The sequence below is a fragment of the Anopheles gambiae genome, chromosome 2, assembly GCF_943734735.2.
Source record: "Anopheles gambiae chromosome 2, idAnoGambNW_F1_1, whole genome shotgun sequence".
Classification (NCBI taxonomy): Eukaryota; Metazoa; Arthropoda; class Insecta; order Diptera; family Culicidae; genus Anopheles; species Anopheles gambiae.
Window position 1 is genome coordinate 92,981,071 of NC_064601.1, and position 16,762 is coordinate 92,997,832.

Genomic DNA, 16,762 nt, shown 5'->3' on the forward strand with positions numbered 1-16,762 from the left:
GGCCGATGAGTTAATTGATGCTGCTGTGTGCCTGCCCTCTGCTCACCGGCAACTTCCAACCGGCATTGGCAAGGGTGTCGAACCGTGCTGGACGTAATTGGAAGGGTTTGAAAATTAGATGCAAGTAGAATTTGCCTCCTAGGCGGCGTAGCAATTGATCTGAAAATTCATTTAGTAGAGATAGCGTGTGTCAGGATATTGCTGAGTCTTGTTGCACTGTAACATGTGTCAAGCGCTATTAATTATACCTTAATGAATAGTCAAGGTGTTAAACAAATCAATCTCCATGTAGGTTAGGACTCAGCCTTTGGCATTTGTTTCATAACGTTAGTCCTGAACTGATCAACATGTAAAATATCTTTGTAAGATATCTTATAATAATAATTTTAACATATCTAATAAGATATCTTTGTAATATTTTCATCCAACTAGCTAATTTGGCCCGCTTACATGGCTAATTTCAAAGATCTCGTTTACTCTGAGATGCATACTGAACTTATTGGCTTCAAATCCCTATTTAAACAAGGATCTGACGACCCATGGAAAGATATAAAACCAAAACCAAACCCCTACTGGACCTGATACTGAACCTATACCAATCCGATCATTGAACCGATAAACAGGAACCGATTATGAATTCATATCAGTACTGGAACCTACGATGAACTCATACTGGTCTTGAAATATATTCCGCTTTTATTCCTTTTCTGGAGCTGTACCTGGAGTTATTCCGGATACAGTTCCAGTTCCAGTCTACAAACCATTCCCGGTAGTAAATGTGCAACGGTAGGAATTAACATAGGAAATAGCGTAGCAATTCAGCTTAGAAATTAGCGTAGGAATTTTATTTAAATTTGTATAGTGATAATAATTCCTTGGGTCGGTCTCGTGATACAGTCGTCAACTCGACCGAATCAATAATATGCCCGTCATGGGTTCAAGCCCACAATCAGAGCTACCGTCTCCCCGTAGCAAGGATTGACTATCCCGCTGCGTGGTAATGAATTAAGTCTCAAAAGCCTTTATAGGCCGATAGGACTCTACGACTAACAGAAGAAGTAGTAATTCTAAACTATTCCAAAACGAGCCTTTTGACCAATAACAAAATTAAATCGAATCGAACAAATGTTGAAACAAAAAGACAAGTCAATCATGTGAAACAATAATCATGTTTGACACCTTTGTCCCAGATGATTTGTTGTCCGTATAGAGCCAGGCGAAGTTGAACTCTCTCACTCTCCACTAACGTGCAAGTCCACTTTGTTGTGTTTCCTTATTTAGTAGAGGAATTCTAAACGATTTTTTTAAAGATTTAGTATTTTTTCTATTGATTTTGGTAATTTGTTCGAGCTTTCCAACAGAAGAGGCTTTCTCTTTTTTCCCTTTAGAAAACGATCACGCTAGTTTTTAACGACTTAGCCATAATCCAGCATAAGAGAGGACTCCATCGACCTACATGTTTGTGGTTAATTTGATTTGTTACTCCAGAAAAATCCTCGCCATTCAAATTCGCTCACCTATTACGAATATTCGAGAACTCGTTCAGCTGTTAGAGGAAACCAGATTTTACTGGATTTGGTTGCCAAGAACCAAACGGTTTTGGGGGTCGAGCGCGCACTGGCTATGTCCCACTATAGAGACGTTCCTGCCACACGATCATACACATTCGGCCAAACCAATGATCAAGTTGTGTTCGTGTTTCTTTAATATTCCTGCACTTTTCGACCAACCAAAACAACCTGTCAAATGCATTTAAATCCAATCCCCAAAGCCGCGCGGGAGACCTCCCACAGGGTCTTCTCGAGCAGCATGGGCGCCAACAAGCAGGCGCCAACCACCAACTACCATTTGCAGAAAGCTGGCGCCTGCAGTAAACCACCCTCACGATCGTCCGAACGTTCCATGTTTGTTTTCTTTGGACCATAACCTGCGGGTCTGCAAGACACACGCAGCAAAAAGTAAAAAAAACAACCTCAGCATCCAGCACCAGTTCTTCTGACCGCTTTGCATGTGGATGTTTGTCTCTGCACAGTAGCCAGGACGATGATTTCATAACTTTAAGCTTGCAGTCAAATCACTCCACGCAGCCCGAACTGTCAGCCCACTCTCTCTCTCTCTCTCTCTATCTCTCTTTCTCCGCCACCACCGGGAGATAGCATCAAATTAATTTTATTTATCATGCTCCGATCATGCACCCCGGTCCCGGTCCACCCTCGTTACTCGTCACGGTAATTAATTTGCATACCGAGCGGATTTGGCGCCTCCAACTGTGGCATCCAACATACCCCCCGGAGGCGCCATTGCGTGCTCCCCCCCCCCCCCCGTGGAGGTCCCGTTCGTGCAGACAATTCTTGAGGGTTTCTCACACCCAGGTTTACCAGCGCCAGCCGCGGTCCTGAACTCTGGAATGCGAGCAATGCGAGCTATGCGTGTCGTGATTTCGTTCTTAATGCTGCTTTTATTGTGCTGGGTGTGATTTTTATGGATTTATTATGCGCTTTGTGAGGGGGGCTGTAAGGTTAAGGAACGGTTGAGAAATTGGGCAACACAATGGCCCTGTGGGAAGCAGGGTGGCGGCGGTGGCCTTAATGGTGTCTCTGAGGTACTTCCAACTACGATGGGACATCATCCAGTGCCATTGTAAGTGACTTTGAGGTACTTCCAATCAACTTGGAACATTATCCAGTGCCATAGAAAGTACGCTGAGGTACATCTAACCACCTTGGAACATCAGCTAGTGCCATTGTAAGTGACTTTGAGGCAAGGATAATGTATTTAGAAGGTTGATTTTTATCGCTTTTGCTGGGCGACATTGTGGGGGACATCTGTCACTCTCTGCATACAAATTTCATTACTCCGCACCAGCCCTCCCCGATTTTTATACCGGAGCCCCTGGAAGAGAAATGTCAAGTCGAGAAATGTCATTTTGCTCTGAACAACTTCACCTTGTCATTTATAACACCTTGCTTTGAGGTACTTCAAATCACCTTGAAACATCATCCAGTGCCATAGAAAGTACTCTGAGGTACTTCTGACGTCTTTGGAACATCATCTAGTGCCATTGTAAGATACTTTGAGGTACTTGCAACTACATCGGACACATTTAAATGATGTTCCAGCAGTCCATAGTAAGTACACTGAGGTACTTCCAAGGAAGTTAACGAAGAATCTAGTGGCGGTTTAACACGAGTGGCCAATTATGAACATTGGCTGTAGGACATGAACATTATCTAGTGACAGATGAAATGGGTTATGACACAGGTCTGAAGATCAGATGGTATCTTCCCGCAGGAAAGGACTAAAGCCACTACATTCCGGTGTTGTTGTGACCGCTCAAACTACTGTCGATGTCTTCTTCTATACTTATTCAACATGGTGGAACACAGGTACAACATTGGACATACTACACGCGTACTGTGGTTCCACAACAAGATCCCAAATATTCAAAAAAATACACCCCAAAGACTCTGTGGATCGGTGTGTGTGTATGTTCTTCAGGCAAAATAAGCTCGTAAACCTGTCATAACAAGCAGCAAAAGTGCGCGACCATGGCGCCATAACCACCACAACCGAAGCAAAGGTATTGCCGGTTGGCTAGCTGTGTCCAAAATGTTTGTCATTCTTCGCATTTTTTGTCACCACCAGTTTCCAAATTTAATCCCGGTGCGCTCCCCATGTGTTCTCCCCCCCCCCCCCCCCCAATGCCGCATCCATCGATCGGTGTTTAATTTTAGTGGCCGCCACTCCGCGACATCCCACACCGGAAGAGTTCGGTGGAAGAGTTTGTGATTAAATGGGCTAAAAATAATGCTGCTGCTGCTGCTGCCCCTTTCCAGCTCCCTTTCCTTTTGGTGAAAAATGTGTCCCCACGGCGCGGCCCGATGACACCTTGGTATTAATAAGTGGTCCGTCCTCCACCCCCTCCACGGTGGTGTACCGGTGTCGGAACACGAAACCGGATTATTAGCAGGAGAAAAAGGTGCCGAAGGAGTGAATCACACGACGATTAGGCTAATTAATCGTGTTCAGGTGAGGAGGGGTGGAGGACTGCCGGGGGGTTTTCTCCCCCGGATGATTGAGAGCATTATTTTTCGCCCCATTTCAAGTCAAGCATTCCACAATTTCAAGGCGCGCAAAAACCGAACCCTCTTGACGTGCCAGTCGGAGAGGCCAGCACCGATCACGTCAGTCAGTGCACACTCGCACACACCCGCATGCGGCAAATGCCTAAATCAAAGTTCAAGTTCTGTCATTCTACATTTTACCGGGAATCGACGGCCCGACTTGCGTGCAGCGGAGGAAAAGGCCCAACCCGACCCGAAGACCGATGGTTTTGTTGAGAAATTAACATTCCACACATTCCACGCAAAGTGAAACGCGAAAAATGGCTGAACAAACACACACACTCCTAGGGACGGTTGGGATGGGGCGGGGGGGCTTCGGGCATGGCGATCACATGATCGAGCCCGGTTGATAAGCCGCCCTCCGCGCGGAAAGCATGAATGGAAAACCATTGACCATTGCTTTCCACCCAGCACCCAGCTGCTCCCCCACTGTCCAAGATCCACCCCGGCAATCGGCCATGTCCACCCGTGTCTCCTTCCCAGTGTGTGTGTGTGTGTGTTGGAATGAATTACGTCATCGTCCAGCTCGTCCGCTCCTTCCGCTTTTGCTGGCATTTCGATTCGGTTGTTTGGTACCGGGGGCAGCGGGGTTGATCGTTCAAGTGGCTCGTGCAGGCCCATCCCCCCCTCATGCACACACTTTTAATGATTTGCGTTTGTTTTCATCGGCGTTTGTGCTGCTCGAAAACGACGATCGATCGAAAATAGACAGGCTGACGCCTTCGCATCAGTATTTCTGTGCCGTGCGTGTGCGCACGGGGATTGGGGTGCAAGTTAGTTGCCATTTGCTTTTCTTGGTTAGGGATTTCGATACGATGGGAGGGGGAGGGCGTTGAAATGGGTTAAAATCATGCAAAACATCCAGAGACCTTACGGAAACAATGATCTCAAAACATTCCTTTTTCTGTTGTATCTCGTCCGCAAAGTTCGCCATTATCTTCAAATCTTCTCCGTCTCGTTTGGTGCGGCTTCTTGCTTTTGCCGTGACCGTGAATGCTTGTAAGTTGTTTTAGTTTTGGAGGTTGGTTTTCCATATTTCGATGATCATGCTCCACTGTATAGTTCGTTGCAGCCGTTTGATCATCTCTCAGGGTCTCCACTCCTTCACTATCTATGTCTCTGTCGCCAACTGTAATACACAACAAATGATAAAAATAAATCAAATTATTTGGTCACTTAGCGGAATTTGGGGCAAGTGTGCCATACGGGGCAAGAGTGCCACCAAGCATTTTCCCTTAAAAACTTTGGTTTAATGATCAATTGTGTATACAGTTGGTTGCTTTCCAATGACTAAGTATTCTGAGCCTAATTTCATATAGACCAATCGATATTTCCCATTGTTTTGAACTTATTTATATTGAGTTTCAAAATAGAGCAGAATATTATAATTTTTTAATCCAACCAAATAAGCTCTCAAAAATCATGCGAACAATCAACCGAGAATATATTTACACCACCGTATAGCTGGGAAAACGTGAAATTTTTTGTGGGGTTAGTTGAAAAAAACTTTTTTTTTGTCACTGAAAAATTCAATTTCAAAAAAGTTACAACTTTTGGGGCAAGTCTGCCATCTCTGTTTGGGGCAAGTGTGCCACCATCTTTCATAGGCGCGAGCTGTCAAAAATGTAAACATTGTTGTAGCGTGCTGCGGAATGGTGCGCTATTGTGAGCGGATTCCACGCCAGAAAAACAGAACAGTAACAAACCATATTGTGGTACAGTTGGTGGTCAAAAAGGGTTCATTGGTGACTAAATACATGTAGGAATACATACACTAGTGGTACAAACGTAATTATTTCCTATTATCTAAGAAATACGGTTATTTTAACCAGGTGGCCGTCTTGCCCCATACGAGTGGCACTCTTGCCCCATAGCCCAAAAAAGAACGTCTTTTTGGACCCTTTTTAAAACGCTTCAAAAACTGTTTTGTTTGCACTTTTTTCAAGTGAAGCTCATTTATAAGTGAGGAAATAGATGTAAAATGGTTATGAGATTTAAATCGGCTCTTGAAAAACATGTTTTAATGAGTTATAACTTGAAATGCTTAAGGTGGCACACTTGCCCCAAGTTCCGCTACCTACATCCTAAGATTCCAGAATCCATCTCCAATTGAAAGCCTGATTGAGACTGCACAGCACACTTCGATGAGGGCGAAGCGCCCTGGAAATTCATCCTCTTCAACATCGACTTCCATTAAACGCACCCAGGTGGCAGGTGTGTTTTGGCATCATTTCCGCACACATACAGCAAAACTGTCATCATTGATGATTCTCCCCCGTCGCCAGTCGCTATCAGTTTGCGCTATCTTTTCCTCTAGGCTTTATTTATTTGTTATAACTTCCTATTAGATTTTGAGTAGGTTATAAAGTGTATGTTTCTTCTGTTTTTTTTTTGTGTTGTTGTCCAATTCCAATTCTTTCCCGTCCCAAACCGTTTCACACCGTAACTTCCGTTTGCTGCACGGAACCCTAGCAGAAAGAAGAAAAAAGTAAACACACCCTACACATTGCACACGCGGTCAGGGGGGGGGGGGGGGGGGGGAGAGGAGGGAGAACAAGTACAAAACACTAAACACAAACAAACGAACAAAAGAAACTCAGGAAACGGCAAGCTGAAACCACAGCGGACAAAACGAAAGGGAACAAACAAACAAAAATTGAAAAGGAGACAAAAAGAAGCTGTTGTTGTTGTTTGCTGTGTAATGCAAGGAACGAAGAATGCGTTTCCCCGCTGGGGGAAAAGGCCAGTTGTATTAGAAGATTGAAAACGATCCCCCGTCCCCATCTCTACCTCAGTTTCTTGCAAGGAATCGTTGAATGCTCTGCTGGCTCTTTTGCGAATTTACATTCCTAAATGTGTGTGTGTGTGCGGGGGAGGGTTGGCATAAAATCACATAATTAACTCTGGTTGGTGGTGGGCTGGAGTGGGCTGATTTCTTCTCTCCGGGTATCAATTCTATTTTCCTTTATCCCATCCCTTCCCTTATCGCAAAACTGTACAAAGATTGTTTTTTTCCCCAATGATGAAAACGAACGATGGAACGATGCGACGACTGCGGCCGAATGGTCGGGTGAGCGTTTTCCACTGGCTACACCCACCACCACACCACATCTTGCTTAAAGCTGTTCGCGGCGGTCCGGGTCCGGTTCGCTTCTCGTGTCCCTTGTGTCTTTTAAATCCTACACATTACATCCCACCCCAAATCGCTGTCTCTTTTTTTCTTCTTCTTCTAATCTGAATCCATTTTGTGTTAGCTAGATAAGTTCCGTATTAGTGCGCGTGCGGGAGGAGTAGTGGTGCACAACACTACGTTCGTAACGGAGCAGCCCGCGTCACACAAACGCCCTTTTTTCGCGTTTAGTAGCAACCGTCGTTCGTCCAAAGCATGCTTTTCTTTAAATTATGGACTTCTAAGGACGACGCGCAAACGGTGGCGCAAATCCCCTTCGCGTGAACAGCCGTTGGCGCACAACAAATAAGCTCCCCCACCAGGGCGTCGAAAAAGCCGTAACTAAATTAAATTCAAATAAAACATGTTGATGTCCCATCACTTCCAGCCGGCATCCATTCATTCCCTCGCTCTACGTCGACACGTGTTCCAGTCGGTGTGTGTGTGTGTGTGTATTACTACTTTTCAAAGTACTTGGAACAGTTGGGGAACCGCATGGCATCGTAGTCGGTGTCCTTCGCCAGCCGGTCGCGTATGCTCGCCTTCATCGCTTCGCAGTACGACATCTGCAGGGCGCCATCGTTGGCAATGTTGTTGGCCAGCTCGTCCAGTGTGCGGAACCGGGTGGGTGCGGCGCTGCTCCCACCACCACCACCACCACCGGTAGTACCACCGGCAGCACTAGTGCTGGCACCGACGGTACCGCTGCCACCGGATGCGCCCGAGGATGTTGCTGCTGCGGCGGTGGTGCTCGCACCGATCACCGCACTGGAAGGAGCGATTCCCGTGCCCAGGAACGCGCGCCGTACGCCGTCCGATATGAGCGAATGGACGTCGCTCGCTGGCTTCGTTTCGGACAGCAGCTTTCGGCGCTTTGAAGACAGTCCCGAAATGTATGCGTCGGAAAACGGAGCCTGAGGACTCTGTGGGGAAGGGAAAGAAGAAGAATAAGTCGTGGAAAGAGATAGAGAGAGAGAGAGAGAGAGAGAGAGAGAGAGAGAGAGAGAGAGAGAGAGACAAACACACAAACAAACACCCTTACCTGTCGCCGCTGTCTGCCCAGATCGCGCGTAATGATCGGCAACCAGTTGGACGGGAAATGGCGATGCCAGGATTCGGCATCGTACTCGACGGTCGGCAGCTCCTCATCGTCGCCGGGCGGTCGGGGTGGCGGTACGGGCCGATTGGCGAAATCTAGATCCGTTCCCGTCAGCGAGCACGTCACGATCGGCACTTCCTGTGCTGGTGCTTCTGCCGGTTGTGCCGTTCGGTCACCAGTGACAGACAGTTCGCCGTCGTTACTCGCAGCTGGGCCAGCGTCCGGCGAACTGCTGGTCGGCACCGAGTCGGCGGGATCGACGCTCATGGCCGGCGGTTCGATGGAGATGGATATTTCGGCAATATCCGACACCAGCTCCGGCGTGGACATGGTTTCCGCCTCATCGACATCCATGGGCTGTAACATTTACACCACAATTTCGTCAGTTAAAAGCGACATTTTTATAACCCACCTCATATGCTTAAACACTTACACTAGCTTCCCGCTGGCCACTGGAGGTGCCAGTGCTGGAAGACATGCTAGACGACGAAAGGCTTTCGGAACCATCGGCTGTGGTTGCTGTGCCTGGTGCTGCTGCTGCTGCTGCTGCTGCTCCTGTTGCTGCTGCTCCCGTGGCTGCGGCCGATTCTGGCGCCGGCTGTCGGATGACTAGAAACTGCTGAATGTCAAACATGTCGTGCCGGGCGGCGGCGGCAAAGTTGTTCTCCAGCGTGGGCCTAATCAGCAGCCGCACGAGCCGCTCCGGTTCCGGCACGTTGTGGAGGCGAAGCGCAAACGCGACCAGCGTCGAGACGGCCATCAGCGACCGCTCCCGGCCCACCCCACGGATCAGTATCATGAACGAGCGGCGCAGGAACGTGAGCAGCAGGCGCATCAACCGCACCCCAAACTGGGACGAGCTGTCCTCCCGCACCAGATTGATGAACGACGGGAACGTGCTGCGCATCAGGTTGGCCAGCGAAGCACGCGTATCGAACTCGGGGCTTTCGATGTCCACCACCGGCACCAGCATGGGCATCACGTTGTTGATGATTCTTTCACCGGCCTGGAAATATGAGAAACATAAGTGTAAATCATCCGGCAAGGGGACCATAAGCCTGGACTGGTTGCACGGTTGGCTTACCTCACGCACAGTTTGCTCGTCTACCTCACGATCGGGCGTAAACAGCGCTCGGTTCACGTACGAACGGAGCGGTTCCCGTATGCGGTTCAGCGTGTTCGGGTTCGGTACAAGATTCTGCAGATCGCCCATCGTCAGTTGCGTACCGAACATGTTCACCCGGGTCGCTGCAGCTGCCGTACGGACTGTTTGTGTTGTGAAGGAGAGAGAGAGATAGAGTGAAACAAATCAAATTTATGGCTTTGCGGTCATTGGGTAATAGCGTAATAAACGGGCTAGTACCATCATCCTGCATCGGAACAGTGTCCGATCCTCCTTCGGTGGACGGTGGCGCCGCGTTCGGTGTGTTTGCCGTCGTCTCGCCGGAACCGGTACGGTTCGGTGTACCCTCGCTCGAACGATCCCCGTTCGATCCGGTATTGTCACGAATGTGGTGACTGTTGCACGGCAAAAACCTGCATACGAAGAAGAAAATGACAGAAAATTAAAAGGGTTAATTTTGTGCTCTGCATTTCATTTTACAGCCACGATGATGTGTCACTGTAAGAATTTTTTTGTCTTCCGTGCACATGTGTTTGTCATTACAGGGGTTTTTCATAGTTGTGGGCAGTGCTGCAAATTGTCACTGTAAATGTCATAAAAAACATTTGAAACTGAAACAAAATTCATGTCAGCGTCACGTACTCAATTGTGATGACCAGAGGTGATACTCAAAATGATTGATGTGACCAATACATGATTGGTGACATTTGAACAATCAACGCTTTATCAGTCACATTGTCGTGACTTTTTTTTAATGTGCTTTGATCTGCATAATATCACTGACAGAGTCATGACAAATAATTTCAGCATCACGAGCTCTACTGTGATGATAAGAGGTGAGACTCAAACTGTCGGTGCGCGACCATCACATGCTTGGTGACATTTTGTGCAACCAACTCTTGGTCAGTCACTTGGTCGTCGTGACATTTTCTTTCGGTGATCATCACAATAGTCACGGGAGATATGCGGTGCGTGCGAGCGGTTCTCATTAAAAGCGGACAGAGCGAGAAGGCTTGCTCATTTCGTTGCTTGGGACCACTAGCCAAGCATGTCCCAAGAATGTCTTGATTATCATAGGGAGAGTTAGTTGAAAAAATGTCACCAAGCATGTGATTGGTCTGTTTGAGTCACGCTCCTGATGATCACAGTTGTGTGAGAGCTGACTTGAACTTCGTTTCAGTCATGAGTGTTGGTCACTGGAACAATGGCATTTGACAACACTGTTCACAGCCAGAAAAAAGTCAGAGTATCGCGTTTGACTCAAGGACTCGCACGTCATGACGCACTTTCATTGAGTATTATCAGCAATGAACATCAAACTACAACACATATGTTCATTGTTTTCGGTGGTGATCATCATGTGATGCTCATGACATTTTGCACTAATAGTTGTGGGAAACTTTATTGATTCTGTCTTGTGGGAATTGAACATTTCGTGATGGGAATCGGATTCTAAAGCATGCATTTTGGATTAATCCAATAGGAATCTCCAACGAGTTTGCCCAAAAGGGGTGCCATAGAGTCCAATTCCCATCAAATGAAGTTCACCTCACTTAAGAAAGAGACAAGAAAGTGTCCCACAACTATGAGAACCCCCGAAAAATCCTATACAGTAGGTGACCGCTAACTGGATGTGTTTTAACTGGAGTGCTTTTTAACTGGAGGTTCGCTAACTGGATTGATTTTCAGTTAACGAACACTTAAACGTCAAAACATGAAACATCCGGAATCTCATGAAGAGAAATTTGTCGCAAATGTGCATTTTTCAAACAAATTTAGGGTCTTCTGCCTACGTTTGCTATTAATTTATGTTATTACACGAATTACTATGCTTTATATCAACATAAATGAAAAAAAAATTTGGTATGTTTATTCCAGTCAACGCCAATCAAAACAATCAATCCATAGAAACGTCACTCCAGTTAGCGAACATTGTTCGTTAACTGGAGCTTGTTTACCTCTCAGTTAGCGGTCACCTACTGTACATGCATAAGCAATATGGTTTTAGGGATAGGGTGCCGAACTTACCGATCGAAAGTGTTCAGTATGCTGGCCGCCATCGGTCGCAGGTTGCGAATTTGTCCGGCACCGCCCAGATGGGACGGCGGAATGCTGTGCACGTGCGGGCGGGAGGTAGATCGCGTCTGCGTGGACGTCGTCGGCAGCGTCACGGTGGCGAAGCGTGGATACACGTGGACCACATTCTCACCTCCACCGCCCGGCCCACCACGACCGTTGCCGCCGCCGGTGGCCGTCGATGCGTTGGTTGTGCCGCCGGCCGTGCTGCCGCTGCTGCCCGTATTTGTGGTTTGTGCCGTCGTGGAGGTGGCGGCGGCGGCGGCGGTCGCACCGGCCGTACTACCACCCCGACTGCCAGTGTTGTTTGTGGGAGGCGGAGCCGTAGCGGTTCCGCTGCCAGTGTTACCACCGGCACCACCACCGGCCGTATTGATCTGCACGTGTATGTCGGTGTGAATGGGGGCAGCATTGACGACCGCCTGTATGAGACGCGCCATCTGGATCTGGGCGTTCTGGGTCGCGTTGTTCGGAGTTCCGGCTGCAGCATTGTTCGGCGCTCCACCGGCACTGTTGTTGTTGTTTGTGCCCGCTGTAAAGAGGCGCAGAGAAAGGTAAAACAAACGCCAAATTAGTGCAAAATAGTAGAAGGAAGCCGGTGGAAGGGGTTTTAATTATTTCGCATAACTCTTCAATAGAAAGCTATTTCCGGGAAATGCCTTTGCTATTGCAAACCACACCAAGTCCATGGCTGAATATCCCGAAAAAGGGATTCAAAGGCAGGCGGTAAAGCATTGTGGGGACCAATCAATAAGCTTCAATTAACACATATTAACCCTCACACATACACACTCAATCTCGCGTTAAAATATCCAACCACCTTGGTGAAAATAAATGTTGAAAATGGGCTTGCGGAGGGCGAGAGGGATAACCGCATGCCACATAAAAAGCGTTTTTTAATTTGTACTGTGTTCAAAACACCTTTTCCCCCAGCGGTTGGTATGTTTGTGTTTTGGAGAAAGTTGCAAAATAATTACGACCCCCGCCACCGCCACACACCTTCGCCTACTTCGCGCAGCAACACGTGGTGTTAGAACAAAAACGTAACAAACAGAAAAAAAACGACAACATACAGTTAGTAGTAGTAGCTGTGGCCGTCGGTCGATTGCGGGTGTTGCTGCCTGCCGTTGCAGATGGCGGTTGCAGGCGACCATCGGCAGAGGCCGTCCGTGGTGCCCTTGGGTGCAGCAGCTCCCGCATAATGATGACCGGATTGTCGCGCCAACCTAGAACGGAGCAAGCACACAAGAGCGTTGATGTGGGAGGTGTGTGTGGGTGTGGGTGAGTGTCATTGTGTGGGTTAGGGGTGAACGTGAAAGAGAGGATGAGACACACATTTGGGTTAGTGTTTTTTGCCGTGGGGACCCTAAAGCGGTTGTTATCACCATTCGAGGTCCTACCCAAGATGTTGTTAAAACGGGGGAAAGTAGTAAGAGCATGTTTTATGCACATGAGGAGACGTTAAACGTTAAAAACGTTTCTGTACAGCGCTTAAGCATTGGTTAGTAACACAATTGAAGGAGTAATTGCAATAATACGCTCAAGGGTTAGTGTCACTGGAATAAAACGCACTCCAATTGAACCCAAAAAAACACACACACACCAATCAACCGAGTAGTGGTAGTAACCGGGAGTAAAGCCCCAAAAACCAACAAGGGGGGAAATTCTAACCTGCGACCGGTACTGGTTGCGCCTGGAGAACATGCTCTAGCCGCCGGACGCTGTTGAGATCGTACAGCGGGATGAACACGGAGGTGACCATGTTGTCGCTACCTCGCACACCTCCGCCACCACCACCACCAACACCACTAACACCACCACCAACGGCTGCCATTGGTGGTCTACTTTGGGACTGACCTAGGTTCGGTGGCCGCGGCTGAGCCGTGGTGTTGTTTGCCGCCGCCGCTGCCGCTCCGTTGGGCGCGGTCGTCGACGGTGCGGCCGTGGTGCCGCCACCGGATGGGGCCGACGACGGCGGGCGCATCGTGTTGTTCGCCGTCGCAGTGGCTCCAGCCGTCGCACCGGGAGCCGTTCCACCGCCGGCCGCAGCGAAGAAGGTCGGCTGCGCTGTGATGCCCAGGTTGATCAGCTGCGCGTGTATATTGTTGTTGCCCACTTCCGGGTTGTTGTTGTTATTGTTGTTGTTATTCACGTTGATGTGATTGCGCAGCAAGTTGGCCAGATTGATGTTCTGCTGTGTGTGTGTGTGTGTGTGGGAACGAGAGCAAAAGAGAAAAAAGAGGATAATTAAACAACAGTGACACGGTGAAATGCTTTCTTTGCACACTAACCGGCATTGCGGCCATCCCGGAGCTGACGTACGCGTTCTGCTCGACCAGTATCGGCCGGCAGCAGAGGTGGCGCGGCGTGGTCATCTGCAGGTCCAGCATCAGGTCGCTGATCGCGTGCTGGGCGTGCGAGATGTAGTGCATCGCTTCCGACACGCGATCGAACACGCGCTGCGCGTTCTCCCGCCCGACCGTGTCCGACTCGTCGAACGCGGGATCGTCCTGCAGGATGTCGTAGTACTGCTGCAGGAACGGTTCCATGCGCCGCTGGACCGAGCGCATCTGCTGCACCACCTCGCCGAGCGTCTGCGTGCTCGTCGTCTGCGCGTTCAGCCCCGACCGGGCCTGGCGCCGGCTCTCGGCGCTCGTTTCCGACGAGCTGGAGGACGAGGACGAGCTGCTGCTCGAACTGCCGCCGCCGCCGCTGCTGATGCTGCTGATGCTACTGCTGCTGCTACCGCCGCCTCCGCCACCGGACGAGCTCGTACCCGAACCTTCGTGGGCGGGCGTGGCCGTGGCGCTCGTGTTCGGCGGCGTCAGCACGGCAAAGTCGGGCACGGTGCCGAACACCTGCACCGAGCCGTTCAGCCCGTCCGGCTGCTGGACCGTCACGTTCGACATGCCGTTCTGGCGCAGCGCCGCGCTGACCGCGCCCTGGAACGCGTTCACGAAGCTCTGCACCTGGTTGTGCGGGATGTCCACGTCACCGACGGCCGAGATGCCCACCTCGAACACGGTCGATTCCATCGTCTGCTGCGACAGGTAGTCCATCGCGCTGTAGTTCAGCCCGCGGGCCGGATTCTCCAGATAGCTCAGTATGCTGTCCGCACAGTCGAGCATGTGGCGGGCGACGGTGATGCGATTGTTGCACAGCGTCGACGACGAACCGACCGACGGGATCTGGGTAACGTTCTGCGGGAAGAGGAAGGTGGGAACAGTGAATATTTTCACAACTGTAGGGGGGTTATTTTTTCCTCACTGGATTACTTACCGTCGAGGTCATGTTCAGTGGAATCGACGTCATCGAACCGAAGTACATTGTGTTCAGCTCGTCCAGGCTGGGAAAGATGGTGCGGGAGGCGTTGTCGCTGCTTCGCGAGCGGCGCGAAGCACGCGCACCCTCATCCCGGCCGCCCGACTCCGACGTGCTCAGGCTGGTGCCGCGGGCCGACGGTGGCGGGCGCTGCACCAGATGCACCACCTTGCCGTTTAGATCGTAGTTCTTCAGCGGCACATCGTCGGACAGTACGCGCCCGCAGTAGATGAGCCGCTGCAGCTCCACCGACACGCTGATCTTGTCCGCGATCTGTTCCTTAAACTGACGCACGGAGATCTAGAAGGCGATGAAAAGGGGGGGGGGGGGGAGCGAAACGCTAGTATGAACCCAGTGTTGAGAGGAGCAACTGTCGCTCTGTTTTCCCGCATATTCCCCTTACCTCTTCGTCGACCGTAAAGTCATGATTCTGTGAGTCGAGGGTTTTCACCTTTAAATTTATCATTTTGATAGCTATTTTTCTGTGTGGCGTTGATGGAACCGTTTTCTCTAAAACTCCTGCCCTGGCTGTGTCGAGCACAGATGGCGACGATCACACGATTTCTCACCCTCTCTCTCCCTCTCTCTGTATTTAGTGTCGCGTTTCCTTCGCACCCTGCAGAGAAATGAAGAGAGTGAAAGTTCTGATGAAATGTTGACAACCCGTTAGCTAATGATGCTTTTTCTCGAGCAATTTCCCATCGCCTTTCTGTCACCAACGGAAGCAAAAACGCCCCCGGGAGGAAGGGCAGAGCCTACTGTTGTTCGATTCCCTTTTCGGGACAAAAATTTGGATGACGCGCACCAGTGCAAAAGCTCCAGCACAATTGCTCCATCCGCCCAGTCACACACGGTCAACGGTGAGATCCGGTTGGGGTCGTAAATACGTCAAATGCGCACTGCTGCTGCTGCTGCTGCTGGTGTGTTATGACGATGCTAAGCATTGGAAGGGTCCAATGGCGGGTGCGTGAGTGTGCGCTTCCTTCCCCCCGCCGTGACCTTTGATTTCCGACCGGAGTGCAGACCGAAGCAGGCGTAAATTGCTCATCTAAAAAGCTTAGAATCATCCGCCCGTCCACCGTGCAACATTTACGTACCCCTTATGCTTTTGACACCTGAACGCCACCAGCACACACCAGCGCACCTTTCCAACACTTTTGTATGCGTCAACCTTGTTTTTTTTTCTTCTTCTTCTGCTCTCCTACGGCAGCTGTACAGGCACTCTCCTCCTCTTGCCTCCCTATGCTCCGACCTGTTCGCTGCAAAGTTGCTCGAGGAAAACACGGCTATCCGGGGCGATAGAGAGTGGCAAGCCTGGCTAGCATATGGGACACACACACGGCACTACGGCACTGCTTGGCCCGTGCAATGCAAGCGACCAATATCGATCACGGCGAAGACGGCAACGGCGGCGGCGGTGGCGACACCAAAAACACACACATTCCACGGTGGGCGCTCCCTCCCGTGTGAGTGTGTTGGGTGCGAGCAATTGTTTCCGGCGACGTAGACGATGAAAACGTACGTGTAGGTTTTTCCCCGCAGTAGCCTACGTGGTCGCGCGTACCGGACCGTTTCACTGGACAAAAACACTGTGCGTGCAGGGACGCGCGGCACTGTGGTGGAGCCGTGTGCGGGACGCGCAGAATTACACCGAATTCACCAAATATTAGCTCGTCGAGAATATTCCCCGAAATACATTCGCACCGTCTCGGTTCGCGTTTTTCTTCGGTACGTCGTTGCTTGACAGACGAGGGCCCCTCTTCTTGCTCTTCTTGTTTCGCAATTGACAGCAGCAGCAGCGCTGTGTCCAGGGGTGCGCAATCTCGGGATGACAGGTTTGAACGTCGTTC

The 16,762-nt window shown here is 49.9% G+C and overlaps 1 protein-coding gene across 8 annotated transcripts; it reads right to left on the reverse strand.

The window, feature by feature from the left end:
• Positions 1-6,419: 6,419 nt before the first annotated feature.
• LOC1276634 (large proline-rich protein BAG6) lies at positions 6,420-16,695 on the reverse strand. Of its 8 annotated transcripts, none has more exons than XM_061645382.1 (12): positions 16,010-16,695; positions 15,316-15,528; positions 14,871-15,212; positions 13,883-14,791; positions 13,449-13,782; positions 12,665-12,817; positions 11,544-12,123; positions 9,756-9,928; positions 9,477-9,658; positions 8,826-9,398; positions 8,336-8,749; positions 6,420-8,216 (listed from the first exon to the last, which is right to left on the reverse strand). In XM_061645382.1, exons 2-12 carry the CDS (start codon positions 15,376-15,378, stop codon positions 7,752-7,754), a joined length of 4,188 nt encoding a protein of 1,395 aa, XP_061501366.1. In that variant the 5' UTR covers positions 15,379-15,528; positions 16,010-16,695; the 3' UTR covers positions 6,420-7,751. The 8 variants fall into 8 exon arrangements, with proteins under 8 accessions (XP_061501366.1, XP_061501361.1, XP_061501362.1 ...); XM_061645377.1 differs by having other exon boundaries at positions 13,263-13,785; XM_061645378.1 differs by having other exon boundaries at positions 13,263-13,782; positions 16,010-16,692.
• Positions 16,696-16,762: the final 67 nt, after the last annotated feature.

Coding starts and splice junctions, on each gene's coding strand:
- LOC1276634 (XM_061645377.1), bottom strand. CDS start 15,378: ATGATAAATTTAAAGGTGAAAACCCTCGACTCACAGAATCATGACTTT. Junction 9,659..9,755: donor TGTTCCGATGCAGGATGATG/GTACTAGCCCGT, acceptor CAACACAAACAG/TCCGTACGGCAGCTGCAGCG. Junction 8,217..8,335: donor TGGGCAGACAGCGGCGACAG/GTAAGGGTGTTT, acceptor CCTTCCCCACAG/AGTCCTCAGGCTCCGTTTTC.